The following is a 16,681-nucleotide window of genomic DNA, read 5'->3' on the forward strand; positions in this document are numbered from 1 at the left end:
ATTTCAATTTCAATTTCAATTCAATGTATAATGGTTCTTTCAAACAGTTATACGATAATGTTTATTTACATAAAATGCTGTTGAAACTTTTTACAGAAGATTGTCTTCTGTATTCATAGAAGTATTCATAGGTACACATGTCATTCTTTGAAGCAACTAATACACAGAGCGTTCAACCTGTCCTCCTAAGGTGTCCCAACGTCAAGAAACTGTCCTACTAGTGTCCTTATCCTAACCTACCAGAGGACCCAAAACCGAAAAAGGGACAGAATGTCAATTTCGGGAGCTGCTACCATTTTCTAGTACGACGATTTTTTTTTTACCTTAGGTAGACTATACGTCAAAATTGGACATTCTATTGTGAGGACGGGTTGGAACGTTTCCGGCATGCTTTTCGTTAGTGATTTTTGACAGTTTGCGTCAGGTGAGAGGAACTCTGCCTATTTGTTTCTGCTTCTACCGCGAAATTGAACCCGGGTCCCTTAGGATTACAACCCCCGAGCGCTGTCCACTCGGCCGTATATGTGTATATGTGTGTGTGTGTGTGTGTGTGTGTGTGTGTGTGTGTGTGTGTGTGTGTGTGTGTGTGTGTGTGTGTGTGTGCGCGCGCGCGCAAGCTTATAAACAATTCGTAATTGAGACAAGGAAACATTTGATAATCAGTTGTTAACACTAAACGTTGTAAATTCATATTTTTAGTGTGTGTTGGAAAATGCTGTCATTGACCTTGACAAGTATAATAATAATAATAATAATAGTATTATTATTATTATTATTATTATTATTATATATAATACTGATTATTATTATTATTATTATTTAATTTGTATTAATAATATTTATTATATTTAATAATACTAATTATTATTATGGCGAAAACAGAACAGTTACATTTTAGGATTCCTTTAATCATTTAACCCATCAGCAGTAAGTGATAATATACAGGAACTATTGGTCCACCGGACAAAAATGGAATGTTGTACCCCATAAAATTTTATTTTGTACTGTTTGGCATAGAAATGCTTGGGGTTTAAAAGTTACCTACGTTCTCATGGTCTTTACAAATTAAAGTTAAAATTCGACCGAGTTTCTTCAAGGAACTTTTACTCGGTAATTGATTTTTCTCTCCTTTTAGAAAACATTATTTAGAATAATGTGATTTTTAAAAATTATGATGACGCTTACTTGTTAAGAACAGGTAGTAAGTACTCAACTAGATGGGTTTACAAGATCGAGCAATAGCTCCCTAGCCCCGCCTTTACATCTTCTGGTGAGTGATAATGCAATGACTTTCATTCCCTTTGTTTTTCGCGGTTTTTCCTTGTTTATCTGCTTGGTTTAATCAAAATGCTAAACAGGGGAGGGGGTTAGTGTGTCCTGGTGGTGATCACAGACACTGCCGTCGTCCCAAGCTTCCACCCACAAAAACAAACCGTTGGTGTGGATTCTTCTCCTTCCCCCCCCCCTCCTCCCCTCACCCCCTCGCTTCCCACAAACCTCTTCCATTTGTGTAATTCTAATTCAACTTGAAACCCCAGTTTAAGGATTTGTGGGGCAAATTAATTTAGGTGTGTGACAGTAAGGAGGAGAGAGAGAAAGAGGATGGCGGGGGGTTTGCTCTGGCTAGAGTCAACAAAAACTCATAGTGGAGATCATGTGTCGCCCAACCAACCCCCCTGGGACAAGGGGTCTTCATGCCTTGCTCGCCTCTTGTCACCACACATCTAATGATTTGTGCCCACACACTCTCCAATGTTGGTGGCACACTGGTGAATGAAACGCGTTCCCGGGCGTTGGCTGCATGGCCGCCTGCCAAGTCACCCAACTAACTCCCTCCAGTTCTTCGCCGCTGTCGTAGGTGAAGGCCCGTAGCCTAGGCCAGCTTCGCTATGAGCAGCAGCCCATCGTGCAATTATGCTTTGGGTTTCCTACTGTAATACAGTTTGACAAATATAGGTTTTACTTCTCGTATAAATACCAAATAACATTGCAACAAAAAAATATTATTAGTTAATAAGAAAGGGAATATGTGTGTCAGTTTACACTATAAACTATATATAAATGTAGTATTTTCCCATGTAAATTGATGTAAATATGATCTTTATATTGTATATTATTTAATAAAGAAAAGAAAATTTAAGAAAAGTTTACACTATTCTTAAATTTAAAATTAAATTCAAATCTGCGGAATTTAAAATGGTATGATTAATGAATACATTAATCATAACTGGTGTACACCAGTGGGGTGAACCCTACTAACCCCAGGTTCGAATCCTGGTCGGGTCTTCAAGTTCTTAATGATTATTGGCTTCGGTACTATTGAAGTTTATAGTATATATATATATATATATATATATATATATATATATATATATATATATATATATATATATATATATATATATATATATATATAATATATGTGTGTGTGTGTGTGTCAATATGAAAATATGTATGTGTGTGTGAATATACTGTTCATATTTATGCTAATATACAGACTTTATAAAGTGGATAGGGCCAAAGAAAAAATCAAATTCGGTTTCTGGTGGGTTGACAAGGGTTTAACGTAGGTGACAAATTATGAGAAAAGTACGATTCGGACACGAATAGAGAACGAAGATAGTTCAAGAAAGGCTCAAACATAATCAGTTGCGAGTCAGTTATGTGTAAAGTGATTTTCTTTCATAAACACGGCGGGATTAACGAGCATTTGGCCAATGTTTCGCTTCATGCAGGTCGGCGTTCAATCCCCGACCGTCCAAGTGGCTGGGCACCATCCCCCCTCCGTCCCTCCCGGGGGGGGGGGGGGGGGGGGGAAGCGCGACTCTTTTTTTTTTCCAAGTGCTACATAGTCGTAATCGTTTGGAGATTTCTCCTGATACTTCCCTCTCCACTCCCTCCTATAATAACAAACCATTCGTAAAGAAACCTCCATAGTAACCCAATTTGCGAAGATGTTATTAACAATCCATTTCTGGAGACCGTCAGTAAAGACTCCAGATGTCCTTCACAAACTTCTCAGGTTGGTTCTCTTTTTACAAGAGTGAAGCGACACCGTTTTCCACCAGTCTGATAATACCGCTTTTTTCATCGCCATCATGAGCCAGTATTGCGCAAAGAATATAGTGGAGATGAGTTGAGATGTTGGTTGTGAGGATTGAGGGTGATGAAAGGTAGAGGGTAATAGTGAATGATGGTGGTGGTGATACTGAATAGTGGTACGTTAAGAGTGGTGTTGAATGGTGGTTGCAGTGACAAGAGTGACTGTTGTAATTCTTTTCGTTGGCGCCTTGGTTTTGGTCGTCTTAAGCCGGGTGAACATTTACGAGAGAAGTAAGGCACCAGAGGCAGAGCACGTAGGGAATTAAGGCCCTCATTGATCTGCCTCGCTGGCCAGGCCGGATAGTCCTCCATGGGCCGTAGCGGCTCTTTAGAACTAAGTGTCGAATTGGAAGATCTTAATCAAATATAAAAGAAAAAGTTTAAGAAGTAATACATAAAAATAAAACTTTAAGAAGAAAAAGTATCCATAAAAAAAATTGTAAGAAAGGTTTAAGAACGAGGAAGATGGGTGGGTTGTAAGCGTAATTGTAGGTGGTCTGAAAGTGCCTAGCGTCAGATTCATGGCAGACACGTCCGTGAGCCACGCCTAGTTCCTCTCGCGCTAAAAACAACTCTAAAATCTGACATAATTCGTGAAACCAGATGCGAATGAGAAGGGGAGAAAAACGTGATTTATAAGCTGGGCAGAATGAGTTGGGTGGTGGGTTATCCTACCGGGTGAGGGCGATGACAATGTGAGTGTGTGTGTGTGTGTGGGTGGGTGGGGCAGGATAATCTACAAGCTCCTCACCGAAGGATACCGGCCAACCTTCGCGAAATCCTACACTATATAACGTAACCTTAGGAAAATGTTAGTCTTGCATGGCTGTTTGAGGGTCTTGAGCGGATTATTGTATTTTTTTTTGTTGTGTGTTTATTGTAAATTTTATTTTCTGGGGAGATGGGAAGGGGTTAGGAGTGACCGTCGCTACACGGGGTTTTATGGGGGTATAACTTTGTCATTGGGCTCTGAATGGTATATGTGATACTTTGATGGTTTCTTTTTTATCGTTTTGTTTAGTTATTTATGGTAGGCCTATATATGTACTTTATTATAAACCCCCATTCCCATCCTTTGGGTGGTAATAGACTCCACACTCGTCCGAGAGTGGTAGTGGACACCATATACCCATGTAGGATGGTTATGAGAACAGTTAACACACAACAATAGATCCACGAACTAAAAACCCAAAAATCCATTTGGCTAAGCACGTTACAATTTTGTGTACTGATGTCATTGTTTATATACATTGAAACATTCCTCGGTGTTCAGTTAGTTTGATAATAATATTTGTAAATACACTCGTCCTGATTAAGACATAATGTGATTTACTCTAAACATGGTATCTTAGCAACACATTGACGGTACGAATAATGTTCCTGGATAGAATAGGAAAATGTAATACAAGCGCCATCGTATAGAAGACGATTCGCCAACGGATTTTAAAACCTACCTAACCAATCCCAACCCAACCCAACCCAGCCCACCAGAGCACAACACAGCCTAAGCTAACCCAATACAGCCTAACCTAACCCAATACATCATATATATATATATATATATATATATATATATATATATATATATATATATATATATATATATATATATATATATATATATATATATATATATATATATATATATACTGTATCACCATTCAGTTTGTAAGATAAATGTTATTCGAGTCTTAAAATTGTACCGTTTACACTGCTGTTCACCTGTTCAATCAAGCTGTATCATGGAGGTGCAGCACGTGACAGCTGTCTAAGTGACAGCCGTACCTATTTACTGCTAGATGAACAGATGAATCAGGTGAAAGCAACTTTCACATGTATTTCTGCCTCAGCCCAAGAGCCCTATCTGCTCGTCCGCGAGGACCTTGTGTGTGTGTGTGTGTGTGTGAGTGTGTGTGTGTGTGTGTGTGTGTGTGTGTGTGTGTGTGTGTGTGTGTGTGTGTGTGTGTGTGTGTGTGTGTGTGTGTGTGTTTAAGCTTCGCCCAGGACCATAACCTTAATCTCGCCTCCACTCCTCGCTACGCAATCTCTGGCTCCAACAGCCCACCTCTCAACTCATTTTACATGCAAGTTTTAAGCCCAGGAGATCTGTGGACACCTCACAAAGCGACCCCGCTCGTAGGAACAGCTATAACCTCGTTTGTACGTGTTTACCCAGTTTGATTATATAATGACGTATCACCATTATAAATAATTGGTACCAAAACAACATTAAAAGTGATTTTAGTAGCAGAACAACAGAGGGGATCAGCACAAGGGCGCTGTGCGTTAATGTTTGCTTATTTTCACATGCATTTCAGAAATGTTATATCTTCGTATATGAGGCACAAAAATGAGCGAAAATTTCCACATCAAAACTTCAACATTTCGGTCAGGACTGGATGGTTTCAAATTTCCCGCCACATATGGCTCGACGCATGCGCAAAAAGTGTAATGTTTGGTGCGGTTACCCTACACGTCATTAATGAACTGGCTCAAGCTGTTAGGTCAAAGTTTAAAAATGTGGGAGGAGTCGCGCCGAGACAGAAAGAAGTTTTTAACAAAATCTGATTCAGAACGGCATCCAAAGGTGTCGAATATTTAGGAGGAAAATGGGTTATTATTATTATTATTATTATTATTATTATTATTATTATTATTATTATTAACATCTTTATTGACAAAATTAATTACAATTTTGCCTAATCTGAGGATTTCAATTAAGTCTTATTGGGGTGGGTGCTTAAGTTGGGGTGTTTAACATTTCTTCTAGACGGCCCCGTCATAATATTGTATTCGCTGCAGATAAATAATTGTTCTATGTCCATTTCTCTCTAATAAAATTCGGCTCATTCAAATTTCTAATGAATTACAAATTTTCGAAAAATTTGCGCCGCAGTAATTTCTAAATATATATGGTTTAATTAGTATTAAAATAATTTGTTCGGCATAGCGGTCAGTTATGAAAGGCATCAATCATATCTGTCTGACCTTCCAGGGTGTAATTAAGGACTTTAAAACGTCGTTAAATATACTGAGAGGTGTACCCCATTTCTCAGTTTATATATACTGAAAGTTCAATTACTTAGTTGTTGGTCAGTAAGCTTTAGTAGTGGTTTTAACAACCCTCCAGAGATTGACAGGTCTTAAGCCCAATACCATTACAAGTCTTCAGAAATACTCAAATCAACCTCTTCGTGGGCTACGTATATTAGCCTTCATATAAAATTTTTATAACCTCCCGAAAAAAAAAATTAGTCGTACAGGCTTATTATCTCGCAAAATCTCCCTTACAATAAAGGCCAATTACATCTTGACAGACACCAACAACAACGCGGCTAAGATTTGGTTACAAAAATTAAAAGAGTAAAAAAAAAAAAAAACCAGCATGGCGGATGCTCGCCTTCACACAGTAGCTCCGCTTGCATAGACCGTTTCAGGTTTTCTAAATAAATTTAATAAACCACGATACTTGGGATTTCGACCATACTGATTTAACTAGAAAGAAGAAATGTTTAGAGGTATGTAAACGAAGGTAGAAACATGTAGAGGGTCTGAAGAAGAACGTAGATTGTAGTCGGTCAGTACAACCGACCTGCTCCGTGTCGGGCCGGGTAGACAGTTGCCTCTCGGTAAAGGGAACCCTTCCTGCCAAGCATTAAATAACACTAAGATGCCACTTTCAGCCATGGAATACCCGCCTCACTGCCAACCTTCTATTGTGGTTTTATTTAGTAAACGTGTGAGACGTGTTAAGTGGCTCAGGGCCATTATGTTTAGCCCAGAGTGTGTGTACACAGACCTTGAGTGATTTGGTTTGAGGGTCCGTGCGTATGTGTGTTTTGGTGCTCCTTTTAGTGTATATACCTCTACAGTTTGTGTGATTTTTTGACATTTTATACGTGCAGAGTTTAGCATCTAGCGCTGTGATCATTCAATAGTCTTTTAATGAGTGCGAGCAAATAGGTTTTTACCTGCGATTAGGTTTTTGCATAGTGGGTCCTCTTTGTGCTGGGATGCCGGCTGCACTTACACTTCTCTTAATGTTGAGAGAGGCTTCCGTATAGTCAACCAGTGCATAGACGCAGATACACCTGCGTTCAGTACAGATAGGAGCGGTAAGGTGAAAGGCAATACCAAGTGTTCAATGATCGAAGAGGGTGGCCAGGGAGGAATTAGGGACAATGTGTGTGTGTACTCCCTCATCCAGTTGTGCTTGCGGGGGTTGAGCTTCGGCTCTTTGGTGCCTCCTCTCAACCGTCAATCAACTGGTGTGAGTGTATGTGTGTGTGTGTTTATTATTTGTGACTGCAGGATTGAGCTCTTGGACCCCGCCTTTATAACGGTCGGTTGCCTAACACGTATTTTTCTCTATACTTACTACATATATTTCTCACACACACACACATTAACCTAACCCAACCGAGCGTAATACAGCCTAACCTAAGCTAGCCCAGCCAGTCTTATCGGGCGTTCACAACGTCACTAAAGTGATGTACTAAATTACCCGAACCTAACCTAACCGAGGACTTACGAATAGGAAACGGGACATCATGTCAATTTTGTTAGCTTCTATGATGTTTAGTTCAGGAGTTTTTGGCCTTAGGGGATTTATACGTCAAAATACGATGTGCTATTCGAGAGTACGGGTTGTCAGCAGCCATCCTTTTCGCTCGAGTTGTCACAACGGCCAGAAAATGATGTACTAAATTGACCAAACCTAACCCAACCGATGGACCCAAGCATAGAAAAGGTTTTTTTTTTGGGTGGGGGAGAGGCTAGCCACTATGGTTTATAATACAGTACATCATATTTTGGCTGTTGAGGGATTTTGACGTCAAAATGCCAAACTGCAATGCATTATTGGAGAGGACAGATTGTTCGCAGTGAGCTGTAAACTCCTTCTGGCGTTACGATTATATTAGGCCTATTGAATATAAATTAAATAAACAGTTTTTATTTTTTTTTTTTTTGAGAGATATATACAAGAGTTGTTACATTCTTGTACAGCCACTAGTACGCGTAGCGTTTCAGGCAAGTCCTTAATCCTATTGTCCCTGGAATACGATCCCCTGCCGCGAAGAATCGTTTTTTCATCCAAGTACACATTTTACTGTTGCGTTAAACAGAGGCTACAGTTAAGGAATTGCGCCCAGTAAATCCTCCCCGGCCAGGATACGAACCCATGACATAGCGCTCGCGGAACGCCAGGCGAGTGTCTTACCACTACACCACGGAGACTGATTGACACGGTTTGACACACACACACACACACACCTTGTCCACTCCCATAAGGAAAATAAGTAAACACTTATGGCATTAAATATATCGTTGTATTTAATATAGATGTAGTCAAGTTAATATTTACAGTGACGTGTATAGTTCAATTAATGTGTATAGTAAAGCTAATGTGTATAGAAAGGTTAATGTGTAATAAAATTAATGTGTGTAGAGCACTCATTGTGTACAGTGAAATTCATGTATAGTGGCGTTAATGTGTTGTAAATAATTATTGTTTTCTATTTTCAGTTCAAAGGCTGCACTAAGGCATTCTCTCGGCTGGAGAATTTGAAAATTCACCTGAGAAGTCACACTGGAGAGCGACCCTACATCTGTGTCTACCCTCACTGTATGAAGGCCTTCTCCAACTCCTCAGACAGAGCTAAACATCAGCGCACCCACGTTGATGCAGTAAGTATAGCCTAATATGTCTCAATTGAGAATACTCAATATGGAGGGGGGGGTAGAAATAGCCTAAGCTACTTTATCCCTTTGAGATGTATTTCTTTCTTATCTCAATAAACATACTTGAACTTGAATATGGACTATATTATTATTAATAAACTGAAACATCTAAATTCAGTTTTGAATTTCTCACGTCATTTATAAATCAAATTACGTCATTTGACGTAATGATTTATAAACTTAGAGATCTGGAAATTCCGGCTTGAATGTTTTTTCTGTATGTAGCTATATGTATAGGAATATTCTCACAAAATGTACTGGTTAACTATCTTAATCCTCATAAATTGCATATGTACAAGTAATAATGATTAGCTGCAATACATTACATGAATTTACCTGAGGGCTTCTATATTTCTAGTAGTCTCTAGGAGGACAGGAAGCCGGTAGTTTGTCAATTCCCCCCCCCCTATTTGTCTTTATAATTTTATCGAGCTGTCTTAAATTGCGTCAGTGTTTTGGCATTTAAATGCTATTAAATTTCTATCACGTCATTAAGTATATATATATATAATATATAGGTCATTTCCTACATAAAGCGGTTAGCCAACGAATTGTTGTTGTTGCATTAAAATCCAACGGACATAACCCAAATCTAACTTTTCGCAGCCTAATCGAAAAGGTATATACAGTTGTATTTATTCTTTTGGCGCGAAACGCTTGAATACAATTCGACTGTACCTCGTTGAAAGGGCTAGGTTTCAATGCACAAACAATGTTGACCAGCAATATAATCGTGGGAAATGGTGTTTTGCAGAAACCGTACGTGTGTTCAGTGCCAGGCTGTAAGAAGCGGTACACGGACCCGTCCTCCCTTAGGAAACACGTCAAGAACCACTCAGCCAAGGAACAGGCGCTTGCCAAAAGAAAGGTTAGTAACAATAATATTCCTCAAATTGTCGCTTACAGTGCTACATAGTCTTCCTGGCTTGGTGCCTTCTTTTGATCATTACTCTACAAACTGTTCTTTATATTATAAAGAACTGAAGTAATAACGTTGTATTAGTATATTATTATAATGTTACAAGTAATGTGATTTATTGAAATTTGCTTATGACAGATGCGGTCCCCTGATGAGGATTTCCGTGGGTCGTCACCTGGATGTTTGGTGACTGGCATTCCTCTGGATACGGATTCTCCTCTCATGGACCATGATGCCCTCCAGTACGGCGGTGAGTCCTCCCTCACTCACCTATCCAGTAGGCCGATGAGTCCTTCTTCCACACATTTGCTCTTCCAGTACGGTGGTGAGTCCCTACTTACTCACCCATCCAGTAGGCCGATGAGTCTTCCTTCTCCCACACACTTAGCCTTCCAGTACGGTAGTGAATCTCCATTTACTCACCCATCCAGTAGGCCGATGAGTCCCCTTTCTGCAACACACTTAACATTCCAGAACGGTGATGAGGCTCCACTCACTCATCCTGAGATATGCAACCCAGTCACACACCCACACACCCACCATTACCTTCCAGACCACCACCCAACGCGGAGCCTGCGTCAAGCACTCGCCGCAGTATGGACCAGAAAGTGTAATAATGCCCAACCCCAGAAAATTACACCAAATAAGACTAACGACTGGTCCCTGCATCAATTCCTAGGGTTTTGACATTAAGGTTTTTCAAACACCTTTTTCAGACATCCTTTAGGGAATCTGATATATGCTGCGACGGTGATTTATTATAGAATAAAGAAATTGTGAACAATGCTCAAATTAATTATGTACCTTCAGATAGACATTATTGAAGCAGAATTTCCAGTTGACGCAGAAGGCATTATGAACTTTCTGCATTAGCCTATGTCATGCTGAATTATATTACATTGCCCATTTGTTAAGTAATTATAAAAAGAGAGAGAGCTCTTAGCCAGTATATGACAATATGTTGTTGCTTATGGTAGTTATATATATATATAAAATGACACCAATAAATGAAGCATCGTGATTTGTAAATACTACTTTACTTTCAAATATAAAACGTTTCTTATAAAACGTTGTTTGGGTGTATATGGTAATTAGAACGGTTGGTGAGATCGTTGTGTTCCCCCCAGACAGTGTCGTCCCCCAGTGCGGGCCCCGGGGATGTGGTTCGCTTCAGCCTCCGCTGCCACGTCCTCTCTCGTCGACCGTCGGGGGAGACGCCCCAGATGGCGCTAGGTCTCCCGGAGACCTTAGTTCCGGAGTTCTCGCAGGAGGATCTCGACGCCTGGGTCAGCATATACTGAACTACCAACACCTGCTGACAAATGATGACATTCTCGTGTACGGAGAAGATTCTCAAATGCAACACGAACTGCAAAGAAAACTTATGGTAGGGAACGACGGGTGTGAGGTGATGGTGTTCGGCCAGCAGTCATCGTCAACGCCACAGCAGCAGTTGATGGTTGGTAGTAACGAGCGATCGTCACCTGGGTTTGCTTCCCCACCTCCACCTTACTGTCAAGCCCCAGTCTTCTCTGTCGCTAATTGTAGCGCCACCGCCTCCCATCTTCCACAGTATACCATCACCTCTCCTGCTTCCATTACATCCTACCAGACTCCACTATATACACAGCAACAGCAACAAATACAGCTTCAAATGACATCGTACTCGACACAGCAAGGAACTTGAAGCACAAACTGATTCATAATGATCAGACAGGAAAGACGGGGTAACTCTGGAACAGTTATCTTGCAGCTCCAGAAAGCGGGATCAAGTTCCAGGTCGCTACCAGTAGCCCGATATTAGTTGTTGGTACGATGTTGTTCCAGTTTAGGACACAGTTGATAACCTTATTAACTGATCACATTGTACGGTGCTGCTCGCTCACCATATGTAGACTTATTTGTGTACATTTAAAACTGTCCAAAACGTTGTACTGAATATCATGGGCAGTGATATTACACAGTTTTAGTGGATGCAACATATAATTGCATTAAAACAAACATTCTAGTAATAATATATTTATTTGGTTTCATATGATATGCACATAACACACACGCACATAATTTTGAAAGTGAATTGTGCTTCCTTAAAGCCTATTTTTAGTACTCTGGTTATATCCCAGGGAATTGGTGCTATTTAGTTTACTTTCTAGTACAATATTTTTATAATCGAAATACTGTTTATTGCCAGTATTAGGTTCAAGCGTTGAAGACTATATCACCTAGCTAATGGCCACCATATTTGTGTTCTTGATTTTAATACCAAGAAAACACTTTGTTGCTGTTGAGATTAATTTTTGAGAGAAAAAACATTGGTGTATTCAGTAAAGCTTGGCTTTTTCCCGCGAGAAACCAATAATACCAAAGACTGGTCCAAGACTGCTTCTTGATGGATTGACAAGGTATATTCTCCTACCTTGCTTTTTACATTTTTTTTAATCTAATTGTAAATCGGCCGACGTGGTGTTGGCCAGCAGTTACGAGTGCAAACTTCTAATTAACAGATGGATGGGCCTTAAATTTGTTTGGTCAACATGAAACTTGTCCTATGTCATCCGGCCGAAGGTGATGATGAGTCAGCCTTTGAGTAGATTCTAATTATTTGGACCCAAATTGGGAACAGGAAAACAATGGACCACAATACATGTTTCTGAGCGGAATTTGAGAATGTTAATCGGATTAAGTTAATTTTGGTGTTTTGACTTCTTCTTTTTTAATTTAGTGGACTAGATGTATACTATGCTGCTGCTTTAAATGGATTAATGAGTCGTGTTAATAATGTAATAAATTTGATTAACATTTGTTAATAATTTGTGTTGTATGTAAAAGTTTTGCCGAGACAAACCTCTCGAACTCTGCTCAAAGTTTCAATGTTAGGTTTGTATAATTGCTGTAATATGTACAAAAGTACAAATTTGTTATGTACGCGTAGTGTATATGTTTATTATTAGTATTATGATTTCAATATTATTTATTTTACATGTTAGTATCGTGATACGTCAGGGTTCAGGTGTATAGTGTGTTTTTGTGCTCAAATGTAAGCGTGCCTTTCCTTGTCAAAAACAAAGTTTGGAACTAAGCATCGAAAAGTAAGGTTTTAATTAACATCTGATAAGTTGTTGTCACGTGAATCATGCTTGATTTGTGACTTAGGACAATGACAATCATGGTAATGTGTGAAGACTATAATGTAGGTATCAAGGTGAGTATAGATATGTAGTTGAACAAAAATTAGCCTAGTAACGCTCACTCAAGGTGCTATATTGATCTCTCTTTTTGAACCACTGTTAATCCATCACACCGATAGGACTCCATATTGTATCATTTTGTTCTCATAAAATGTAAGAAATACCCTTCATACAGCCATTAACAACATCAAAATGCTGCTTGCTTTAAGAGTGCATAGTTCCGGTAGGTAGGTAGGCAGGCGAGGCAGCTGTCCAAACTCATCAGTGCTTTCAATAGGTTTAGTCTTCTCGGCGCACTCTTGTGTCGCTAGTGTCTGTAGATTATTTTTTATAAATGTGGTGCAGTGTCTTTGTAAAAAAAAAAGTAGGTTTTTGTGATAAATAAAATTACGAATATACTGTATACTCAATTATTCCCTTTGCAAAAATACATTTTTTTATGTATTCTATATGAGATAAATTACGGAAGTTAAGTAATTGCTACAAAATAACAAATCTGAGACAGAAATTAGTTTGCTACAAAAAACTGGAATAAAAGCAATAAAAATCACAAAATAAAATAAAAACTGTTTTTTTCCTGGGTTGTAAGTGTTAATTTTTATTGCTTGTGACTCCAAAGTATAGAAAACGACAAATATCTCCCTCAAATTTTGCTGTGACCTTTGTCTCAGAGAGAGGTTAGGGAAAACGTCCTGAAGGCTTCCGACTCCTTATCGTGGGCTGAGATAAGGGTGCCGACTTATAAAACAAGTCGGCATGCTTCAGGTTCCTTCACGACGTCTTCCCTAAGCTGTCTGGGGCAAAGTTTAAAACACACGTTTGAGGGGAATAATTGGTATTTTCTATACTTTGAAGGTATAAGCGATCAGAAGCATTAGATGAAAGGAAACATTAGATTAAAAGAGGAATTAGGTGAAAGTAAATGTGCCCAACACCAAACTAAATTACACGCATTTCAAGTCCTAAGAAAAATGTAAACATAGAAAACGTAATCTTTACAGTAACAGAAACGATCAGCTGACGTCATCAACAACAACACTAGCCAGCCTTCACCGCTTAGTGCTGTAGTTATATTCGAACCCCAGTTGGAAACAGACCCAACTATAGGATGGGTTAACCCAAGTATCGCGCTTCCAAAAGGGTCGCCCAAGTTGGAAAAGACGAACGCTGAAAGAATATTGTTGAAAACATCTTGATAACTGATTAAACCAAAATTATTTATTAGTCAGAAGAAAGACAGAAACGCGATCTATATGTAAAACCTCTACCAGACAAATATTTTAAGTAAAACCGAAGATATTTGTAGTTGTATAAAAGTGGCAGTTTTCATCGCTCGTCAAACTCTAAAACCGCAGCATTCATCTCAGAACCATGCCTATTTCACGCAGATTCCTTAATAAACGTAAGAGTTTTATATGTCACAAGAAAGACAGATATATAAGCTTCGTTCTAAATACCTTACCATGGGCATATTTAAATTTAAAGCGAAGATACGTGTACTTTTATAATAGCCGAGCTCCGACTCCGGACAGATCGATCGACGGAGCAACTCTCTCTCAGAACAATGCTTATTTCACGTAAATTTGTAAATAATCGTAATTTTTTTATATGCCTCAAGAAAGATAGGAATATAAGGCTCATTTTAAACACTTTATCATAGACATAATTAAAGTTCTAATGAAGATTCATGTATTTTAATAATCGCCGAGCTCCGACCCCCGCATAGACTGAGCGACAGAGCAACTCTTTTTTTTTTTTTTTTTTTTTTTTTTTTTTTTTTTTTTTTTTTTTTTTTGAGATATATACAAGAGTTGTTACATTCTTGTACAGCCACTAGTACGCATAGCGTTTCGGGCAAGTCCTTAATCCTATGGTCCCTGGAATACGATCCCCTGCCGCGAAGAATCGTTAAAGAAGAATGTTTATTTTACGTAAATTCGTTAATAAACACAAATGTTTTACACGTCTTAAGAAAGATAGAAATATAAGCTTTATTTTAAATACATTACATTAGACATATTTAAAGCTCAAGTGAAGATATATGTTTTTATAGTGGCGTTCAGTAGCTTTTCGGTCACGGAGTGCAGACGCCTGCGCACTTGCCAATATGTTGTGTAATTAACAAAGATACGCTAATAAAGCCTAAAATATTACATGCCTCCAGAAAGACAGAGCTATAATCGTTATTGTGAGTGCATCAAAGGAAATATATCATGTTGGAGACCAATGATATAGCAATTTTAATTTAAGTTTCGAGTCCCGCCCAGTCGAGAGAGATGGGGCGACTCTCGCCCCATCTATTGGAGATTCTGTCCACTAAAGACCCAAAGCTACTCAAACCTTCCTAGCATTACGTAAGCAATGAAGTAATGTGGTATATTTACTCACTATAATGTGGATGCTGGATGCAGAAAATGAGAAAACATAATTTTACTCTGAAAAAATATCATTTCATTACAAAATAAGATGTAAATATGTAATATCAAAGGAAGTCGATGGTCCAAGCAACAATATCGTGGAGCGACTTATCCAAGATATATTGCTCTCTGGAAAGTGTTTGCTGGCATATCAACCTTCTGTACACAGTGATCCAGTCGTCGAACTTCTCTGCTCAAATTATCGCAAATTTAATTTATGATGTTAACAAGTAGAATGCGTATTTTTAATCAAATCTAACGATATTAACAAGTAGAATGCGTATTTTTAATCAAATCTAACATAACTAGCCAGAAAACGTTAAAGATTTGTGGTGCGGCTCTATTGTTACGTAAAGTATGGTGACAATAAACACAGACACTAAGATACTATATATATATTTGGTCGAAATATACAGAAGTACACAGGTGATAATTTGGTGTGCGTTGAGCGCACTGAGCGTTGGTACAGTATCTTGCAAGTGTCTGCTCTAGACCACACTTGAAAGTAAACTCTGGTTAATGTTTGCTATTCTGCTGCTTATATGCCCGGGCAACGCCTCACCTCATTCATCTCCAAAGGTTGACAGGAATATTAACAAAGCATTTGGAGCGAGTATATTATTGGGATAATCTACTCGCTACAGAACTCCCTCTCCCAGGGGATGAAAGGAAAAATACTTGATCAAGGAACTTAGCTGGTCGGTGAATTGTACGCTCTGCTCGCGTTGCATAACCATCAAAGTTAACTTCCTCCTCTTCGCTGATGTCATCTAACTGGGGTCGTAGGGTGGGAGGTCGCACAGGATCGTCCGTCGTCGTAGGATCAGGTTGTGGTGCGGCTGGTAACTGGGGTTGTAGGGTGGGAGGTCGTACAGGATCGTCCGTTGTCGTAGGTGGCGGTGCTGCTGGTAACTGTGGTCGAAGAGTGAACTGCGTAGTCGGCGGATGTGTCTCTGGATTTAGCAGTGTCGCAGACGTTTGAGACGAAGCCTGGAGCAGAGCAGAGAGCTGAGTGAGGCCGGAGTCGTGGAGCTCTATGTGGGAGAGCGTGGCGGCTCGATTGAGAATTGTGAGTGTCTGAACTCGGGGAGCGAGAGCGTGGCGGCTCGATGCGGTCGTAGTCTGCTGTCTGCTCTGTGTCGAAACTGTAGCGTCTTGGGTTGATTAGGACTGTACACGCCGAGTACTACATTGTTGACTGTGGAAATTGTAGTCTGGTACCAAAAGATGTAGGCAGTGTGTGGACAAGCTCGGTGTAGCAGGAGAGAAGAATGTGCATAATTGTTGCGTCCTTGGGTCGCTGATGGAGCATT

At 39.4% G+C, this 16,681-nt stretch overlaps 1 protein-coding gene across 1 annotated transcript in view; it reads left to right on the forward strand.

Annotated features, from left to right (window-relative positions):
* The window catches only part of LOC123772465 (uncharacterized), an 88,073-nt gene extending 74,721 nt beyond the window's left edge, over window positions 1-13,352 (forward strand). Inside the window, 4 exon segments of the mRNA XM_045765658.2 lie at window positions 8,629-8,790; window positions 9,599-9,712; window positions 9,902-10,013; window positions 10,891-13,352. Coding sequence (XP_045621614.2) covers window positions 8,629-8,790; window positions 9,599-9,712; window positions 9,902-10,013; window positions 10,891-11,450 — 948 coding nt within the window. The 3' untranslated portion in view covers window positions 11,451-13,352.
* Window positions 13,353-16,681: the final 3,329 nt, after the last annotated feature.

Source organism: Procambarus clarkii, chromosome 17 (genome assembly GCF_040958095.1).
Source record: "Procambarus clarkii isolate CNS0578487 chromosome 17, FALCON_Pclarkii_2.0, whole genome shotgun sequence".
NCBI lineage: Eukaryota > Metazoa > Arthropoda > Malacostraca > Decapoda > Cambaridae > Procambarus > Procambarus clarkii.